Here is a 17,520-nt window from a genome sequence, read left to right as displayed (position 1 = left end):
TGGAAAATGTCAGCTCGATTGGATCACGGGAAGTGGGTTAAAAAACGACCGAAAGATTTGCACGGTCCTAAGCAAGCAAGCGAACTTAATTTAAAGGATTTAAAAAGAGAGAGATTGGCCCGTACGGGCACGTGCTTGTCAGCAGGCAGCAGCACCGACGAAGGCACGCGAGAGGGTGGTGTCGCTAACGCCACGCCCGACCGCCTTTGTCTCCCTAGCGGCGACGTTTAACGCACTCATTCGTGGCTGAGTCGACCTAGGCGGGGTGGGGGGGGGGGGGGACATAACCGGTTTGAGATCGTCGCCAGCGGGAATCGAACTCGCGTCGCTGTAGGTTCGTCGCGCAGCGCGCTAACCACTTGCGCCACCGCTCCCCCGTGCGGACGCTAATGCTGCACGATCGATGTCGTCGCCACGTTTAATTACGAATTTACTCAAAGCAGGCCCCGCATGGCACGCGAGCATCGCAGCGTTTCCACGTTGTCCCAGACCTGCGTGGGCTGTCACGACCAATGAATGCGCCGGTCCACGGCTATCGAATGTCTCTCGCTGGTCGACGTCTCGGGGTTGTTTGCCGCAGCTGTATTTGTTCACGTGACAACTGCATTTGGTTTCGTTTTTTTGTTTGGCCGCATCGGGTGGTCGAGGGCTCTACGTGACATCACACGTCCACGATTTCACTTTAGAAATATATTTGTAAAAAACACATACCAACTAAATCATCTAAGTCTTCATCATTTTATTTTGCGTGTCTCGCTTCCACGACGGTGTGCATCAACACCTCCATGACCCGCACCGGGGGGCGGGGGGGGGAATGAGCGCATTGGCCCACGTTACGGACACGCGAAGCCAAGCGTTGAGCATCCACCGCTTAACGAACGCTCCCATGATCGATAATTCACTGCTCAACAAAAAAAAACTTTTTTTTCTGGCCTGGACTTTTGCAACTGTTTTAGACTAATTTCAGGGTGCTGATTCCAAATCTGATCTCAGATTTGCTCTATCACATCTCATTTTTATGCTATTTTCATTGATTTTACCCGAAATTAACTCTGTCACTTATGATTGCAAGTTGTTGCGAGTCAGTGACTGCTTTAGTGTTAAAATATGGTGCTGTATTTTTAGGATAAGTGTGTTTATAATATAATTTTATGTAGATATCCACATTTATTTAATATTTTTCTTCCGCAGTTTTTATTGAAAATGCAATATTTGATATCTCAAAAACCTGATGTGGTAGACAAAAACTGATGCCAGATTTGGAATCAGCACCCCAAAATTATCTTGAAACCGTTGGAATACCTTATGCCAGGAAAAGTGTGTTGACCAGTGTAATATATTTCGATTTAAAGCTTTCGTGACTGCAGGGATTCATCTTCTTGGTTCTTTCGGTAAAGTCACGTAGAATGGAAATAATAAAATAATAAAAATAAAACATTATAAAATAATTCTCACGACGTTTCGGCCACAACGCAAGTAGCCGTCCTCAGGTGGAGAACAGGTCTATCGAGGAGACAGAGTCTCCTCTGTCGAGGAGACAGATTCTTCAGACGCTGTCTCCTCGATAGACGCTGTTCTCCACCTGAGGACGGCTACTTGCGTTGTGGCCGAAACGTCGTGAGAATTATTTTATTATGTTTTATTTTTATTATTTTATTATTTCAATTCCACGTGACTTTACCGAAAGAACCAAGAAGATCAGTGTAATATAATCACGAGCCTCGTTTTTGGGGAGGGGGGGGGGGGTGAGGCGTAACTTCGCTTCCTCGTATTCTCCGCCGCGACGCTCGGTGCGGTTGCTTTGAGTCGTGTGCTAGCAGAGAGGGCGCCATGCAAACACGAAATGGGAAATCGAATGGAACGATTGTTGCGCCACATCAAGGCCCAGAGGTTCCGTGCCCTCGGGACGAAGTTCGTCGTGCTGGGCTGAAGCCTCTCACCTAGCTACGCAGCTCTTTCTTCTTGGTTCTTTCGGTAAAGTCACGTAGAAGGGAAATAATACAAATAAAACATAATAAAATACAATTCTCGCGACGTTTCGGCCACAACGCAAGCAGCCGTCCTCAGGTGAAGAACAGGTCTGTCGGAAAGACAGCGTCTGAATTCATTCAAAAGACAGCGTCTGAATTCACCTGAGGACGGCTGCTTGCGTTGTGACCGAAACGTCGTGAGAATTATTTTATTATGTTTTATTTTTATTATTTATTATTTTCCTTCTACGTGACTTTACCGAAAAAACCTAAGAATATGAATCCTTGCAGTCACGATAACTTCAAACCAAGATGCTTGCCGTTCTAGTGTAGGCTCTCTGTCTCTAGCGTATGGCAAGAATGTGCAAAGTCGCGTGTCCAAGTTCAAGTCTGTGAGCCGTGGATGCCGATGAGATGTGAAATAGAGTTTTATAGCTCATCAAATTCTGAAAAAAATGGTTTATTGTTAAAAAAAATAATGATGATAATGTATTCATCAGATATGTGGAGGCGTGTTTATATGTATATCAACAAAACATTTCGATCAACGCACACGTTTTGTGACTGTACGTCCATCGGCCAGTGCGCGCCAGCCAGCCAGTAAAACTTGTTTCTAGACGATAGTAAGCTAGGACGCTTTGTCACTGCGGCAGAGCAGTGCAATGCAATTACACCGACCTCGCTTAGCGGGGACGTGGAGACCCGGCGCAATTTATCCAATTTAGTAAATCCCAGGTCAAGTGCCCCTCTGTGATGGTTCAGTTAAGAGAGAGAGAAAAAACACACACGCACGAATAATTCCCCACCCACCCACCCACCCCCACACCTCCACACGCGTACACAAATTGCACGTACTGACTGACGTACAAAGACACAGATCCTCCGTATCGCTTCTAGATTTGAAGCTTTCGTGACTGCAACGATTCATATTCTTGGGTTTTTTCGGTAAAGTCACGTAGGTAAAAAAATTAAAATTAAAATTAATAAAAGTCAAATTATTTTATTTTTATTTTATTTTACCTCCGTATAGCCTCTAACAGACTTTTGGGGCAAGTACACGTGGGGGTGGATGGGCCAGCACCACCCCCCGGCCGTCTTTGTCTCCCCAGTGGCGTTGTTTACACACCGATTAGCTCACATGCACACGAATAGACACACACAAAGACAACGATCCCTCCACATAGTGTTAACAGACCTTTGGGGCGAGTTTTGTTAGTGAGCAACCTATGAAGGCCGGGCGGCATACGAGGGGATGGGTGGCCAGCTCCACGTCCGGCCGCCTTTGTCTCCCCAGTGGTGATGTTTACACCGCACCAGGTACTAATTTGAGGCTGAGTCGACCTAGGGGAGGCCCAGGAACGGTTCAAATAATGGCCGTGATCTGGAATCGAACTCAAATCGCTGAGTTCGTATCGCAGTGCACTAATCGCTATACTACCGCTACCCACGTCGCCACAAACACACACGCGCATGAACACACGAATGAACACACACGCGCATGAACACACACGCGCATGAACACACACGCACATGAACACACAGGCGCATGAACACACACTCGCATGAACACACACGCGCATGAACACACGAATGAACACACACGCGCATGGACACACACGCATGGACAAACACACGCGCATGAACACACACTCATGAACATACACGCGCATGAACACACGAATGAACACACGCGCATGAACACACACGCGCATGAACACACACGCGCATGAACACACACGCGCATGAACACACGAATGAACACACACGCGCATGAACACACGCATGAACACACGGATGAACACACACACGCGCATGAACACACACGCGTGTCCAAGTCCGCGCGCGATGCGATGCGACAGCCGCTCCGCGCGCCCGTGCCGCGCGCGCCACTCCGAGGGTCGCGCGCGCGCCGCGCCTCGCCTCCTGATTGGCCGCGACAGCGTGCGCAGCCCCGCAGCCCATAGCACAGCGCCCCCCCCCCCCTACCAACCCACCAGCCAACAAGCCGGGGTTCGACTCCCGCCCCCAGTTCACTCTGAATGGGAATATTCGGCACGAAGTTGTCAGGGCGCGCTATACGGAGCAGACAATTAGAGCCGTGGGGGATAGGGTGCATTGGCCACGCGATTGACCGGAGGCCTTTAGATTTATTGACGTGTGACACGATAGGGCTAAGCGAGCAATGTATGTGGTATGTAGTGCGTGTGAGCACTGCAACTCCCTCTCCTCCGCCATGAAGGTGTGCGTGATTATGACCAGGATGGGTTCAACCACCAAACCAATTCCGTTACAGCGCAAACCACCGCGCGTGCGTCAGCGAGACGAGGAGTTGTTTTTATTGATGTGTTTACTCCCGCGCCGCACTGCCCTCTGCTGCCCACAACGCGGCTACGCAGCAGCCTGTAGCCACGCCGAGGTCACCGATCTTCCGAGCGCTATCCAGGCCCGGCCTTGCTTAGCCTCACCAGATCTGACGATCGTCGGGCAACAACTCCTGAAGAAAATGCCGAGACTCATTTTTTCCGGAACGCTGTTACAGGCTTTGGGGGGGGGGTTAGGGCTTATTGGCGTAAGGCACTACCACTCGATTACAAGTTGCGCCTGTCCGCAATGACCCCTTTATTCCCATACAGCACCGTACATTAGATTTGTAGGAGCACAGGGCACGGTGAGGACGAGGCAAGGGTAGACATGGATTTGGCCCCTGCCAGAACAAATTTCTCGAGACGTCGTTCCAGACCGTTCCAGAACGCCGTGGCTTAGCAGTCCTCGCCTCTCGTGAATCAACATTGTTGGCAGCGCTCAGAGGCACGAAACTAACCCGGGACTCACAGTGACACCAGCTGCCCTCTGTCCTTCTCACGGCCGCGCGGTTCCGAAAGCTCCCGTCAATGGGGGTGTCCAATTGAAGTGGATGTGTGTTTTATTCGTCAGGGGGGATGTTGTATTTAACTAGATTTTTTTTTGTATCTAGACCTGGGACACGCTTTTATTGGAACCGAGCGCTGAGCGTACGAAGTTTCATATCCACAATCCGATAAATTCTGGCACTTTATCTATTTACGTACTTGCGAGTGTGACGTTAACGCCAAGATAAAGCGTGGCCTTACCGATACGCGTGTGGATACACACACCACGTGAGTTACTTTAAACACACCAATAACATGTGCACGTTTATCTAAACAAACTAACGTTTTGCGGAGAATGACCCATTATGAAGACGAATTTTATGTTGATTTTATTAAAATGCTTTTTTTTTTTATAAATATGAACTTATACACCAACTGACAAAAGCCATTCCTTATACATTTTGGAAGCTATTGAGAACCAAAGGGGTGCAAGGCTGCAGTAAAGGTTTAAGAACCACTGCTCTAAATAATGCAGTTTCACAATCGGCATTAACCAGAGCGGCCCCTGGGAACCGAACCGAGAACCTCTTCCAACAACGCCAGGCGAACGCGCTGCCGCCCCAGAACCGTGACCCATGCCGCACGTGTCGGGTGAAACTTAATCGTCTCCCGAAGAATGTTGTATACGAATACTCAGAAACAGCTTTTTGTCTTCATAATATTTACGCAAACTACGCGATTTTTTTCAATTTTAGTTTTCAATTTTTTATTGAAACAAAAGGGCCAAGAGCCCTTGGTTCGAGCGCGTTGCGTAGCTTGCTCGATCCGACGAGACGATCCCCAATGCAGTCGACTCATCCCACAGGAGGAGAGGGGGGGGGGGCGCAGGCCCAGTCACGTGGGGGGGGGGGGGGCATTATGACAGGGGACGGATGGACGCGGAAACTTTAAATCAGTTGGTTCTTAAACTTGACTGTAGAAATCGAAAAAAAGTAGTGTCATGTTAATAAATACACAGGGCTTGATGAAACAAAGTGGCCGTAAATTTTTTATTTGAAGCTTTCTTGACTGCAGCGATTCATATTCTTGGTTCTTTCGGTAAAGTCACGTAGAAGGGAAATAATAAAATAATATAAACAATTAAAATTCTCACGATGTTTCGACTGCAACACAAGCAATCGTCATCAGGTGTGAAATCCACAGCAAGAACATTTGAAAAAAGTGGCGTTTTTTCCTTGCTGTGGACTTCAAAGCTGATGACGATTGCTTGTGTTGCAGTCGAAACGTCGTGAGAATTGTTATTGTTTTATATTTATATTATTTTATTATTTCCCTCCTACGTGACTTTACCGAAAGAACCAAGAAGAAGTGTGGCCGTACTTACGTGTTTATCTTTTCGATGATTAACCTTACAACAACAAAAATCTGCCCAAGTCTCGCACCCCCCCCCCACCCCCTCCAAGAGAAGGGCATCTCGCACACCCCGTGGTATGCAGCGTGCACCCCGGGTTAAGAAGAAGAAATAGAACCACTGCTCTCAAGATTATATCATCCGTCCCTCCTTTTTTTATTGACAACGGAACGTGTTGAGTGTATTGTTCGTATTCACTGTGCTTGTGGAACATTGCCAAAGCAGCAGCAGCAGCAGCAGATAATTTAACTTTTAAGATGCGGGTGATCGCAGTACAGTCCAACAATTCAATATTTGTTTTGCTAACCTGTTGAATTGCCGCTTAGCTTCACCGACAAATTCGGACTGTAACTTTAGACGTCAATAAATTGTCCAGCTTTCTTGTGGAGGGGTAAATTACGTTTAGAAAAACAATGCCGCTGTGTTATACGTAAAGCGCACGGTTATTATTGTAATAATAAGAAAATGGGCTTATGACTGCGCTTCAAATCAAACAGGCGTGTCACGTGTTTACAGCACACGCACTGGATGGCAGAGACGTCGCTGGACAGCTCCTTTATCAATCCACTGCTGGATGGAAGCCTCCCCAAACCGGATCGGTCACTGGGCGTTGTTCGATTAACCTTGGGGGGGGGGGGGGGGCGGAGTGGGGCAGCTGGTCGAATGAGTATGGAAAACCCCGGGTTAGCCCGGTTCATAGCACAGCGCCCTAACCACTGCGCCACCGCTCCTCTGCCACACCGAATACACACTGTGCGCACACCTGTACACACCGTGTACACACTCTGTGCGCACACCGTGTACACATCGTGTGTACACAGTGTACGCGATGTGCGCTCTGTAGTAGCTGTGCACTTGCACAAACAAAGACAAAGACCCCCCGTATAGCCTTAACATACCGTTGGGGCAAGTGCCGTTAGCGAGTACCTTATGAAGGGCGGCACGGCACACGAGGGGGTGGGTGGCCAGCACCACGCGTCGTTGTCCCACTCGTGCCGATGTTAACACACCGCTCCAGGCACACACACACACACGCGTGTGCGCACATGGCAGCCGTGTGTCTAACGGTTGTGCGTAATCATCCACAGATGGAGGAGGCCCTCAATTTAAATCTGATGGACCACTCCGACTCGGTGATTAAGAAAGGTACGCCCTTCTCACGGACGCACCGTTACCCTTCCGTCAGTCACGTTCATCGTCATGGGCCTTGACCGATCCACTGCTGGATGAAGGCATCCCCCCTCACCCCCCCAAACAAAATATGCAATCAAACCACCCAGCACATGCACGCAGAGCTGATTCTGTCGCTGTATCTCCACGGTGCGCGTTCTCTCTCGGACGAGTTCCATGCTTTGGCTGCCGCTCTGCCGTTAGTCTCGACCATCGGCCGTCACCGTCCCATCGAGCGACCGGTCCAGCCCAAGCTGATTCACTTCTTGCTTGCCTCTCAACAAGACTCCTCTCACCCCGAGCGTGGCTCTCCATCGCACGCGATCCTCTCGCTGTCAGTCCCCTCCGTGTAATTGCAAGCGTGCATCTCGCCCACGATTGAGTCTTGCCCCCTTGATCTTTCGTACCCGCCGCTTTCCATTCTGTGCACTCCTTTGAATGTCTTCGCTCGAGTCCACATTTCTGATGCACGTTTCACAGCCGGATTATCGAGCATTCATACGAAAAAAAAATGTACACGAATATTTATGCACGTCTATAAAGCGATTCATTTCGAGCATGCGTGATTTTTCTGTCTTCCTTCCGTAATTTTTTTGTTATATCCATCAGTCGTCATCGGCTCGTCCAAGTCGGGCATGCACGGGGGTGGAGCGGGCGAGATGATGGGCAAGGGGAGCCTGGTGGGCAGCGTGGGCAACCCGGGAGAAGTCTTCTGCTCCGTGCCGGGGAGATTATCTCTGCTGAGCTCCACGTCAAAGTACAAGGTGACCGTGGGCGAGGTGCAGAGGCGCCTCTCTCCGCCCGAGTGCCTCAACGCGTCTCTGCTGGGCGGCGTTCTGCGCCGGTGAGTTGGTCGCGGAGAGGAACTCCGTTACACGTGGCACACACCGCGGGGGGGGGGGGGGCACGGGGCGCGGACAGGGGCAGGGGGAGCCAAGGATGTAATGCGAGAGAAGATGGTGAGAGACCAGCACAGTTGGCTGCATGCTAGTTGACGTCCACGTACCGAGGAGCGGGAGAGGGAAGGGGTGCCGGGTGCGGAAGTCTCCGGCATGGACGACGAGCAGGCGGAGGGCACGGCTCAAGACGAGCACCAGGAATGGAGAAGGAGGATGGAATGTAGGGGGGGGGGAGGAGAAGGAACGTCTGGACCAAGGTGTTGGAGATGACGACGAGGGTGATGATGAGGGAACGGGTGGAGGGGAGAGAGAGAGAGAGAGACTAGAGAAGAAGGGATTGAACGAGGAGTGAGCTGTATGGAGAGCAAGCGTCTGTTTTCACAGTGGGTGGGGAGAGGGGAGTGGTTCAGAGCGGGGGGTGGTGGCAATACCGAAGTCACGTGGTCTGCGGGAGGCTTGAGCAGATTGAGACAGAGAGGCGTGCGTGCCGGCACTACCCATCATGCATTGCTTCCCCCACACGAGTCGACAGAGCCCACTGTGTTGACGGCTACACGCTCGCTCGTCACGGTGGCACACGGAAGACCCAACGCAGGAGACCCCCTGGGGTTTGATCTTCCGCCGAAGCTCACGGTCTAACCCAAACCGCATCCACTGCACAAACCATGGCAGATGCGGACATCTCCTGCACAAACAGAAAAAGTAAAAACTATCCAGCCGTGCGCGACTGTGGTCATCCACGAAAGACCGTACGACGTGGAACGACGCAAAGCCCCGATCCCCAAATACGAAAGAGACATCGGGGTTATCTGGCTGCTCGTGAAACTGTAGTCGTCGCTCTTGCATCTGGATCACCAGCCGTATGGAAGACGAAGTGGCACATTGCAATTGGCACTCGCTCACTGCATTGGCTGCTCGCCGTCGCGATTGGCCACGATCCACTCCGCTCATTTGGCCGCAGCCCACTCGTGTACGCGGCCACATGTTCATTAGCTAGGAGGGGCAGAATGTGTGTATGTGTTCTGTGTGTGTGTGTTTGTGTGTCTTTCGTGCATGGGTGGATGTGTGTGTGTGTGGGGGGAGCGGTGGTGTAGCGGTTAGCGTGCTGCGCTACGAAGTCGGCGGCCCGGGTTCGATTCCCGCTCATTGCCTACGCCAGTGGCGATTATTTGAATCAGTCCTGGGCCTCCACGAGGTCTACTCAGCCTGAAATGGGCACCTGATGCGGTGTGTAAATGTTGCCACTAGGTAGACAAAGACGGCCAGGCGTGGTATTGGCCACCCACCCCCTCGTGCACAGAGCAGGCCTTCATAGGCGCTCGCTAACAGCACTTGCCCCGACAGTATGTTAAGGCTATGTGGGGGTTCTTTGTCTTTTGTTTATTTATATGTATCGACTGTGTTGGTGTGGGTACTGCCAAATGTTATGTTACTGCGTGGGTGTGCTTACAGTTTCAAGTTCATGATGTTTAAACACTCGAGAACTGGGCAAACATTATGAACTTGAAATTTGGACGAGGCCATCTCGTGACGTGACCAAATGTTTGCGTCGTTAAATGTGTCCTCACCTCCGAAAAAAGTTCAACACACAGGACATACAAACAAGGATAGTTCGCAAGAGTGACCTGCTTGTAAAGCGATTTGCCAAAAGCCATCGCGTAATTCAACGTGATGTTAGCAGCCGGGGCCGGGAATTGGACTGGGGTGACGCGTTTCGTAAGCGCAGGACGCGACGGACGACACCAACAACAGCAGCCGCCGCTATCCGCCGCCACGCAGCTGCGACGTCACCACGGCACTTGCGCCATGCTCGGTGCACCGTTGAGGCCACGTGAAGTGTCGAAGGGTCGCAGGGAAGAGGTCACGGGAACATACCCCCCGGTGCTACGGGGTTGACGGACTGAGACGGCTGGCAGATGCGACGCGTGTGCGCGCTACCCCACTGCGCCAACCCACCGGCGTTGGCACGGTGTGCGTTAAATCTTGACTTAAAGCTTTCGTGACTGCAGGAATTCATGTTCTTTGGGTTTTTCGGTAAAGTCACGTAGATAGGTTCAAAGAAAATAACGAAAAAAGACAGTTATTTTTGTAACAGTTATTATTTTTCTTATTTGAACTTATCTACGTGACTTTACGGAACGACCCAAAGATTACGGTGTGCGTTGTTTGGCACCACCGCTCCGGTCGGTCTCGGCTAACCCCCTTCCCGTCCTCTTCGCAGAGCGAAATCAAAAAACGGAGGCCGCTCATTGAGGGAGAAACTGGACAAGATCGGGCTCAACCTCCCGGCAGGCAGACGCAAGACTGCCAACGTGACCCTACTCACCTCGCTAGTGGAAGGTGAGCGAGCGGTGGCGGCGATGATGACGGCGATGGATGACGGCACAGCAGTCATCGCACTGCGCTTACTACGAACCCGGCGTCTCGATGTCAAAAAAATTGTGAAAAGCGAGAATAGTTTTTTTTTTTACCCTTTCTGGAAATAAAACGGGAGGTGTTAAGATGTTCAAGCACCAAACAGAGACGTTTTTCAAGGCATCAAGTCTGCATTAACCACCCGTACCTGCGGTGAACGTGCAGACGAACATGCTCTGATGATATACGCATTGTCTTTGAGACTGATTGGCTTACACCGGTGACAGCCTTGTCCGTCGCCCTGTCTCACCACCAGCGTCAGACCAAAGAACGCCAAATGGCGACCAGAACAATGGCAATGCTTGCGAATTCGATTCCCGGTCACGATCAACATTTTTCCGACCTACACATGAGCAGGTCCCCGGGGCCTGAATTTGAGTGTACCTGACGCTGTGTGTAATCATCATCATCATCATCACTGGGGGAGATAAAGGGCGGTCAGTGTTGGCCAACCAACCACCGGGGTTGTCTCTAAATCGGTACGACTCTCGACTGGTGCTGTTCGACGTCACGTGTTACGTTGACAACGCGATGCTTTGCCCATGCTAAACAAAAGCTGCTCACGTAATTTTGTAAAATTTCAAAGGCTGTACAGCGTGCCCGAAACTGCTGATGAGACCCAAGAAGGTCTGAACCAGTCCAGTTTATTCGCTTAATCAAATGCGGCCCCCGTGAACGTGATGTTATAAGGCCAAGAGGCCGACATAAACGAGAGCATAATTTAATGTTTACGTGGCGATAGGGAGCTGATGGCTATTTATTAATTGAATTGAACTAACTAGTGGTACACTAACCAGTAGGGCACTAACTAGCAGGCCGCTAACGAGCAAGTCACTCATTCGAGAGGGCACTAACTAGTTGGGCACCTATTTAAAGCTTTCGTGACTGCAGGGATTCATCTTCTCGGTTCTTTTGGTAAAGTCACGTAGAAGGGAAGCAATAAAATAATAAAAATAAAACATCATAAAATAATTCTCATGACGTTTCGGCCACAACGGCTGCTTGCGTTGTGGCCGAAACGTCGTGAGAATAATTTTATTATGTTTTATTTTTATTATTTTATTATTTCCCTTCTACATGACTTTACCGAAAGAACCAAGAAGATAGTTGGGCACCGGTTAGTGCGACACTAACTCGAGGCGCGCTAACTAACTAACCGCGCTGCGTGTCCCAGGCGAGGCCATCCACCTGGCGCGCGACTTTGGCTACGTGAGCGAGACGGAGTTCCCCTGCAAGGCGGTGGCCGACTACCTGACGCGCCAGCACGCCGACCCCTCCGACATGCACACGCGCAAGAACATGCTGCTGGCCACCAAGTGAGTTGACGGCGTGGCGTCGGGAGCTCGTCGCCGCTACGTTACGTGCGCGCGCGTTGTGTAACGAGGGCGCGCGCAAGCGTTTTTGGCAAATTTTTCACCTTTTTTTCAAAGCGTTTTTAAAATTATTTTTTTTACCAGAAGCAACCTCACCTCACCCACAAAGAGGGGGAGGGAGGCAGGTGGCGGAGGGGATAGGTGGCAATTTCGCCGATAAAACTTCATCAGCGTGAGGACCGCCACGCGCATTTGAAACCGTCGGGAGTTTTGACAGCAGCACGATAACGGGGGGGGGGGGGGGGGTGGGTGGGGAGCACACGTCAGGGGCCACACTCAAGGCCACCCAGGGGCCTGCAGGGCCACCGGTGGCAATGGAGAACACCGCCGGCGTTCACAGCCGCTGTGCGTCGGACGCAACAGGTGGATCCATGAAACGGACTGAAATCCCCCACTCTGTCTCTCCGTTTATCTTCGCCGCTGGCCTCCGATTCTGTGGTGGAGTATCCCATGCCCCCTGCCCCCACCATACCTCGCTCTACCTGATTCAGGGTGGTTGGTTAACCAGCGCTCACCGATCCACTCCGGCCACTCGTTCGTTCACCCGCCGGCTGCCAGCCGCCTCCTTGTTACTCTTCTATCGCTACGGCTACTGCTACCATGGTTAGAAGCGACCTGGCCACATATTATAGGTCAACGAAAGTGGCTTATCATCACGTGGAAATTTCATCACGTGGAAATTCCAAGCAGCAAAATATTCTAGATAATACAGATGCATGTTTGTAAATGCGGAGGGGAAAACCGGAGGACCCGGAGAAAAAATCCACTGGATCACAGGGTGAACACGCAAACTCCACATATACAGCAGGCGTCAGGGTCGGGATCGAACCCCCTGACCCCCTGCATACCAGGCGAGCAAGATAACATCACACCACCGTGGCACCCCTCAAATAAAAACAAAACCAGTATAGATTGTAGACGTTCAGATTGCATTGGTGTAGCCCGGGTAAGCCCACGGGCGGTCAACCGTCCAGGTTTAGTAACCAGGCTAAGAAAAATCCTGCTTGGCTTTGGAGATCCCGACGAGATCTGTTTTGTCCGAAACGGGAGCGGCGGTTTAATTTGTGGGGCTTGCTCACGGGGCCCGAGTGTTGATACGATGGCGATGCAAATTCACGACGTGGTTGTGTCAACAAGCACGGCTCGAATCCAACACGAGCTCACGGAAACCTCCTCGCCCGTTCTGTTTGTTTGTTGGCGTTCGGAGAACACGAAACGTTAATTTCTTAAGAAGAAAAAAACTACCAGTTGCCGGCAAGAGGGTGAGGTTTTCCAAGGACACAGAATTGTGCGTCTCTACTGGTGTTTTGTTAACAATGACCTGCCTCTGTTGTCTGTGTGTTTTTAATGGACTAATTCAAACCCAAAACGCTCTTTAAAAAATATATTTTTTATTCCTCGTCTTAAATGCTATTTTACCTGGTTAAGAACACAGATCTTTAACCACATTCATTATGGAAATCCAAAACTACTTTATTTAAGCAAGCCACCATCCAGAATGCAATTAACTGTGAAAGGTACTGACGAATGAACTAAAATAAAAAGCAGAATATGTTAAACTTCTTTCGCACCGTACATATCCAACCGTGCTAATCGGAGGTGCGGGGGAAGGACAACAAATTAAATACAAAAAGCAGTTCCAAAGAAATTCGTTTACAATCTAGAGTTTTCAAACTATCCCAGTCTGTGGGTCTCTATGTGAGTATAGGTCTCGATGAGTCTATGGGTCTCTATGTGAGTCTATGGGTCTCTATGTGAGTATAGGTCTGGATGAGTCTATGGGTCTCTATGTGAGTCTATGGGTCTCTATGTGAGTATAGGTCTCGATGAGTCTATGGGTCTCTATGTGAGTCTATGGGTCTCTATGTGAGTATAGGTCTCTATGAGTCTATGGGTCTCTATGTGAGTCTATGGGTCTCTATGTGAGTATAGGTCTCGATGAGTCTATGGGTCTCTATGTGAGTGTGTGGGTCTCTATGTGAGTATAGGTCTCTATGAGTCTATGGGTCTCTATGTGAGTCTATGGGTCTCTATGTGAGTATATGTCTCTATGAGTCTATGGGTCTCTATGTGAGTCTGTGGGTCTCTATGAGAGTATAGGTCTGGATGAGTCTATGGGTCTCTATGTGAGTCTATGGGTCTCTATGTGAGTATAGGTCTCTATGAGTCTATGGGTCTCTATGTGAGTCTGTGGGTCACTGTGAGTCCGTGGATTTACGCGAATCTGTGCGCCTCTATGTATGTACATTGAACTTCTTTTGCACCGTACGCAGCCAACCCCTCTAATCGGAGGTGCGACCAAAGGGCAAAAAATGTGACCACAAAAAGCAGTTTTGAAGCATCGCGTTTTCAAGTAATGCAACCTCCGTGCGGTCCGTGTGTGCGTCCGTGTGTGCGCGCCGCAGACAAGTCTGCAAGGAGTTTGCTGACCTGCTGACCCAGGACCGCTCCCCGCTGGGCAACGCGAGACCGCCTGCCGTGCTGGAACCCGGCATCCAGGCGGCCCTGACGCATTTCAGCCTCCTCACTCACGGCTTCGGCAGCCCGGCCATCCTGGCAGCGCTCACGTCCTTCCAGAACTACCTCACGGAGGCGCTCAAAGCCACGGACAAACTCTACCTGAGCGGCTCCCAGCAGCAGCAAGGCTCAGGGACAGACTCGTCCAGATCGAGCGCGGGTGGGAAGATGTCCGATAAAGAAGATAAACATCACCGGGGAAAGTGATCTCCTCCTTCTCCTCCTCCTGCTACCCGCCATTGCGGCGACGAACTTCGGGTTCATTGTAATGATAATTCTATCAGCAGCAGCAGCAGCTGCAGCAGTAGTAGCCAGCTGTGGTAGTGGCGTAGGTATTGAGTGTGCAGGCGGTGCAACTGCACAGGGACCCACGACCGCTGGGCTATGAAGAGGGGGGGAGGACGGGAGAGGGGAGGGGGGAGGTTGGGGGAGAATTGATTTGGACAGAGTGCTTCATTTGCATGCGCCCGCACCTCCGATTAGCACGGTTGGTCATGTACGGTGCGAAAAAAGTTCAACAAACATACATACCAGGGCCCATGCCAAGACACGTGGCCGCATCACTGAGCAACGCAAGGGATCGATTTGGTAATGACCGCGGCTCGAGAGTTTACGCCGTGAGCGCAGACAGATTAAAAACAAATGAAAGTTTCGGGTGACCAAGAAATAATCTGGACTTTTTTTTTTTGGCGCTTAAAACAAGGAAAGCAACTGGAATTGTTTTAAAGTTATTTTTTTACTGACGCTCATTACGGTGGCGCTAAACGACTCGAGGTCGATGCTGTTGTTGTTGATGTTGACGTAACACGGCGCATTTGTAAATGGTGACTTGAGAGAAGGAAAATTTGAAATCTTCGCGTTCGCGTGCGTGCGTGCGTACACGGGACATTGTAATCACGCTGCGATTTGCTTCGAAATCCACGATCGCTCGACGTGCCAGCGGAAGACAAAAAGGCGGACGGCTGAACTTGCGGCCCTTTGGATGACGAAGAAGACGACAATTGACGAGTTTCAAGAAACGATTACGACGACAACGACGACAACGTCGTCATCATCAAAGACTGGGAAGTCGTTGAGAACAGAAGGACAATCTCACGAGGAATAAAACGCTTGTCGATGGAGAGAGAGAGAGAGAGGAGACACTCGGATAGAGAGTTGGCCGATTAAGAAAGTTAGAGGCGGTCATGGAAAGTGACCAAATATTTTTTTTATTTTACTTGTTTTATTGGAATCATCAACGCTATGATCACCGTCGTCGTCGTCATAACCATCACCACCTTTGTGCTGAGCGTCACAACACCGAAAACCCCCATGGTATGACTCACCCCCTATGCTCGCCAATCTAATCCGTTCAATCACAAAACGATCGCAAGCTGTTCGTGGACAAATTGCATAATTTATAGCATTGGAAGGCGAGTAGCACTCTGTCAGTCCACTGCTGGATGAGGGCCCGGCTCCCAAGGCAGTATCGATCGTGGCCGTAACAACCCCTGACATCGATTATTGATAACGCATCGGACTCACTCTGTGTAACAATTCTGTGAATTTCGATCGCTCATGCAGTATACTGTATATATATAAAATGTTGCAATGCATTGGTATTGAGGTTGTTACCAACCCAGGTCGCTTCCAGAACCGCTCCCTTCACTACAATGTTAAAATAAAATATATGTACTTGTTTGGGAAAGTAAAGATGATCCAAAAAAAACAACCCGTGTGTCAATAAAGTTATACAAATGTAATGACACCCACACACTCGCGCGCAGCCACCAGATTATAAGGCGCAGTACAGAAAAAGTGTGCGTCTTATAATCCGGATAGTCCTGTTTTAATCGATTATTTAATCGATTATGCCCCCCGTTGTGTAAGAAATTTAGTTTTGTGGTGGTATGTATATACAGAACACACGTATGCTGTATATATATACACACACAAAAAGACAAAGATCCCCCGCGTAGCCCATGTAAGACTGTTGGGGCAAGTGCTGTTAGCGAGCGCCTATTGACGTTGGAATGGCTCACAAAGGGGGGGGTGGGTGATGTGTCCAACCCCCACGCGCGGCTGCCTTTGTCTCCCCACCTCATTTCATGACGTGAGCTACACGGCAATGACATGACCCAATTTTAAGAGGTGAGTGCGCTAACCACTGCGCCACCACTCCCTTACGCATCGTTTTCTACGGATAATAAGACGCTCCGCAAAGTTAGACGAAAGTAAAGTGTGAACTTTACTTTCGTCTAACTTTGTGCCCCGTTGTCAATACGGTTCTACAAATCTGATCTCACACACACCTCCGATTAGCATGGTAGGGTGCGAAAGAAGTTCAACATACAAAGACAAAGACCCCCCCCCGTATAGCCGGAACAGACTGTAGGGGCAAGTGCTGTTAGCGAGCACCTATGAAGGCCGGCACGGCATACGAGGGGTGGGTGGCCAGCACCACGGCCGGCCGCCTTTGTCTCCCCAGTGGCGATGTTTACTACACACCGCACCAGGTACTCATGCGAGGCTGAGTCGACCTAGGGGAGGCCCATGAACGGATCGGATAATCCGTCAGTGGCGTATCCCGTGAGTGGATCTCGAGTCGGCGTGGTTCGTAGCACAGCGCGTTAACCGCTGCGCCACCGCTCCCCCCCCCCAAACACACACACTCGATTATAAGACGCACCGCCAACTTTTTGCTTTTAAATATACAGAGGGGGGGAGGGGGGGGGGGGAGTGCGTCTTATAATCCGGTCACTCCGCTCCGTGTGTACATAGCGACACGTGTTAAGTTATGTGTACGTGATGTACATACCCGTGCATGCACAGGGGATAGACAATATTTAAACTCTGGGAAAGAAAAAAAAGATACATCTTTTTTGTTTTTTACATATTTACCTCAGAAACATGATGGGAGAGAGCAAAACGTTGTTT

General features: G+C 50.2%; 1 protein-coding gene across 2 annotated transcripts in view; it reads left to right on the top strand.

Annotated features, from left to right (window-relative positions):
• The window catches only part of LOC144725001 (transcription factor AP-2-alpha-like), a 75,220-nt gene extending 59,499 nt beyond the window's left edge, over window positions 1-15,721 (top strand). For both annotated transcript variants that reach the window (XM_078604399.1, XM_078604398.1), the window contains exons 3-7: window positions 7,319-7,376; window positions 8,010-8,244; window positions 10,521-10,639; window positions 11,889-12,030; window positions 14,493-15,721. In XM_078604399.1, coding sequence (XP_078460525.1) covers window positions 7,319-7,376; window positions 8,010-8,244; window positions 10,521-10,639; window positions 11,889-12,030; window positions 14,493-14,811 — 873 coding nt within the window. In that variant the 3' untranslated portion in view covers window positions 14,812-15,721. The remainder of the gene's footprint in view (window positions 1-7,318; window positions 7,377-8,009; window positions 8,245-10,520; window positions 10,640-11,888; window positions 12,031-14,492) is intronic.
• Window positions 15,722-17,520: the final 1,799 nt, after the last annotated feature.

This window comes from Lampetra planeri, chromosome 22 (assembly GCF_965212315.1).
Source record: "Lampetra planeri chromosome 22, kcLamPlan1.2.h2, whole genome shotgun sequence".
In the NCBI taxonomy this organism is placed as follows: Eukaryota; Metazoa; Chordata; class Hyperoartia; order Petromyzontiformes; family Petromyzontidae; genus Lampetra; species Lampetra planeri.
Note: the sequence above shows the minus strand (reverse complement) of the source record. Positions and strands in the feature narration are given on the sequence as shown.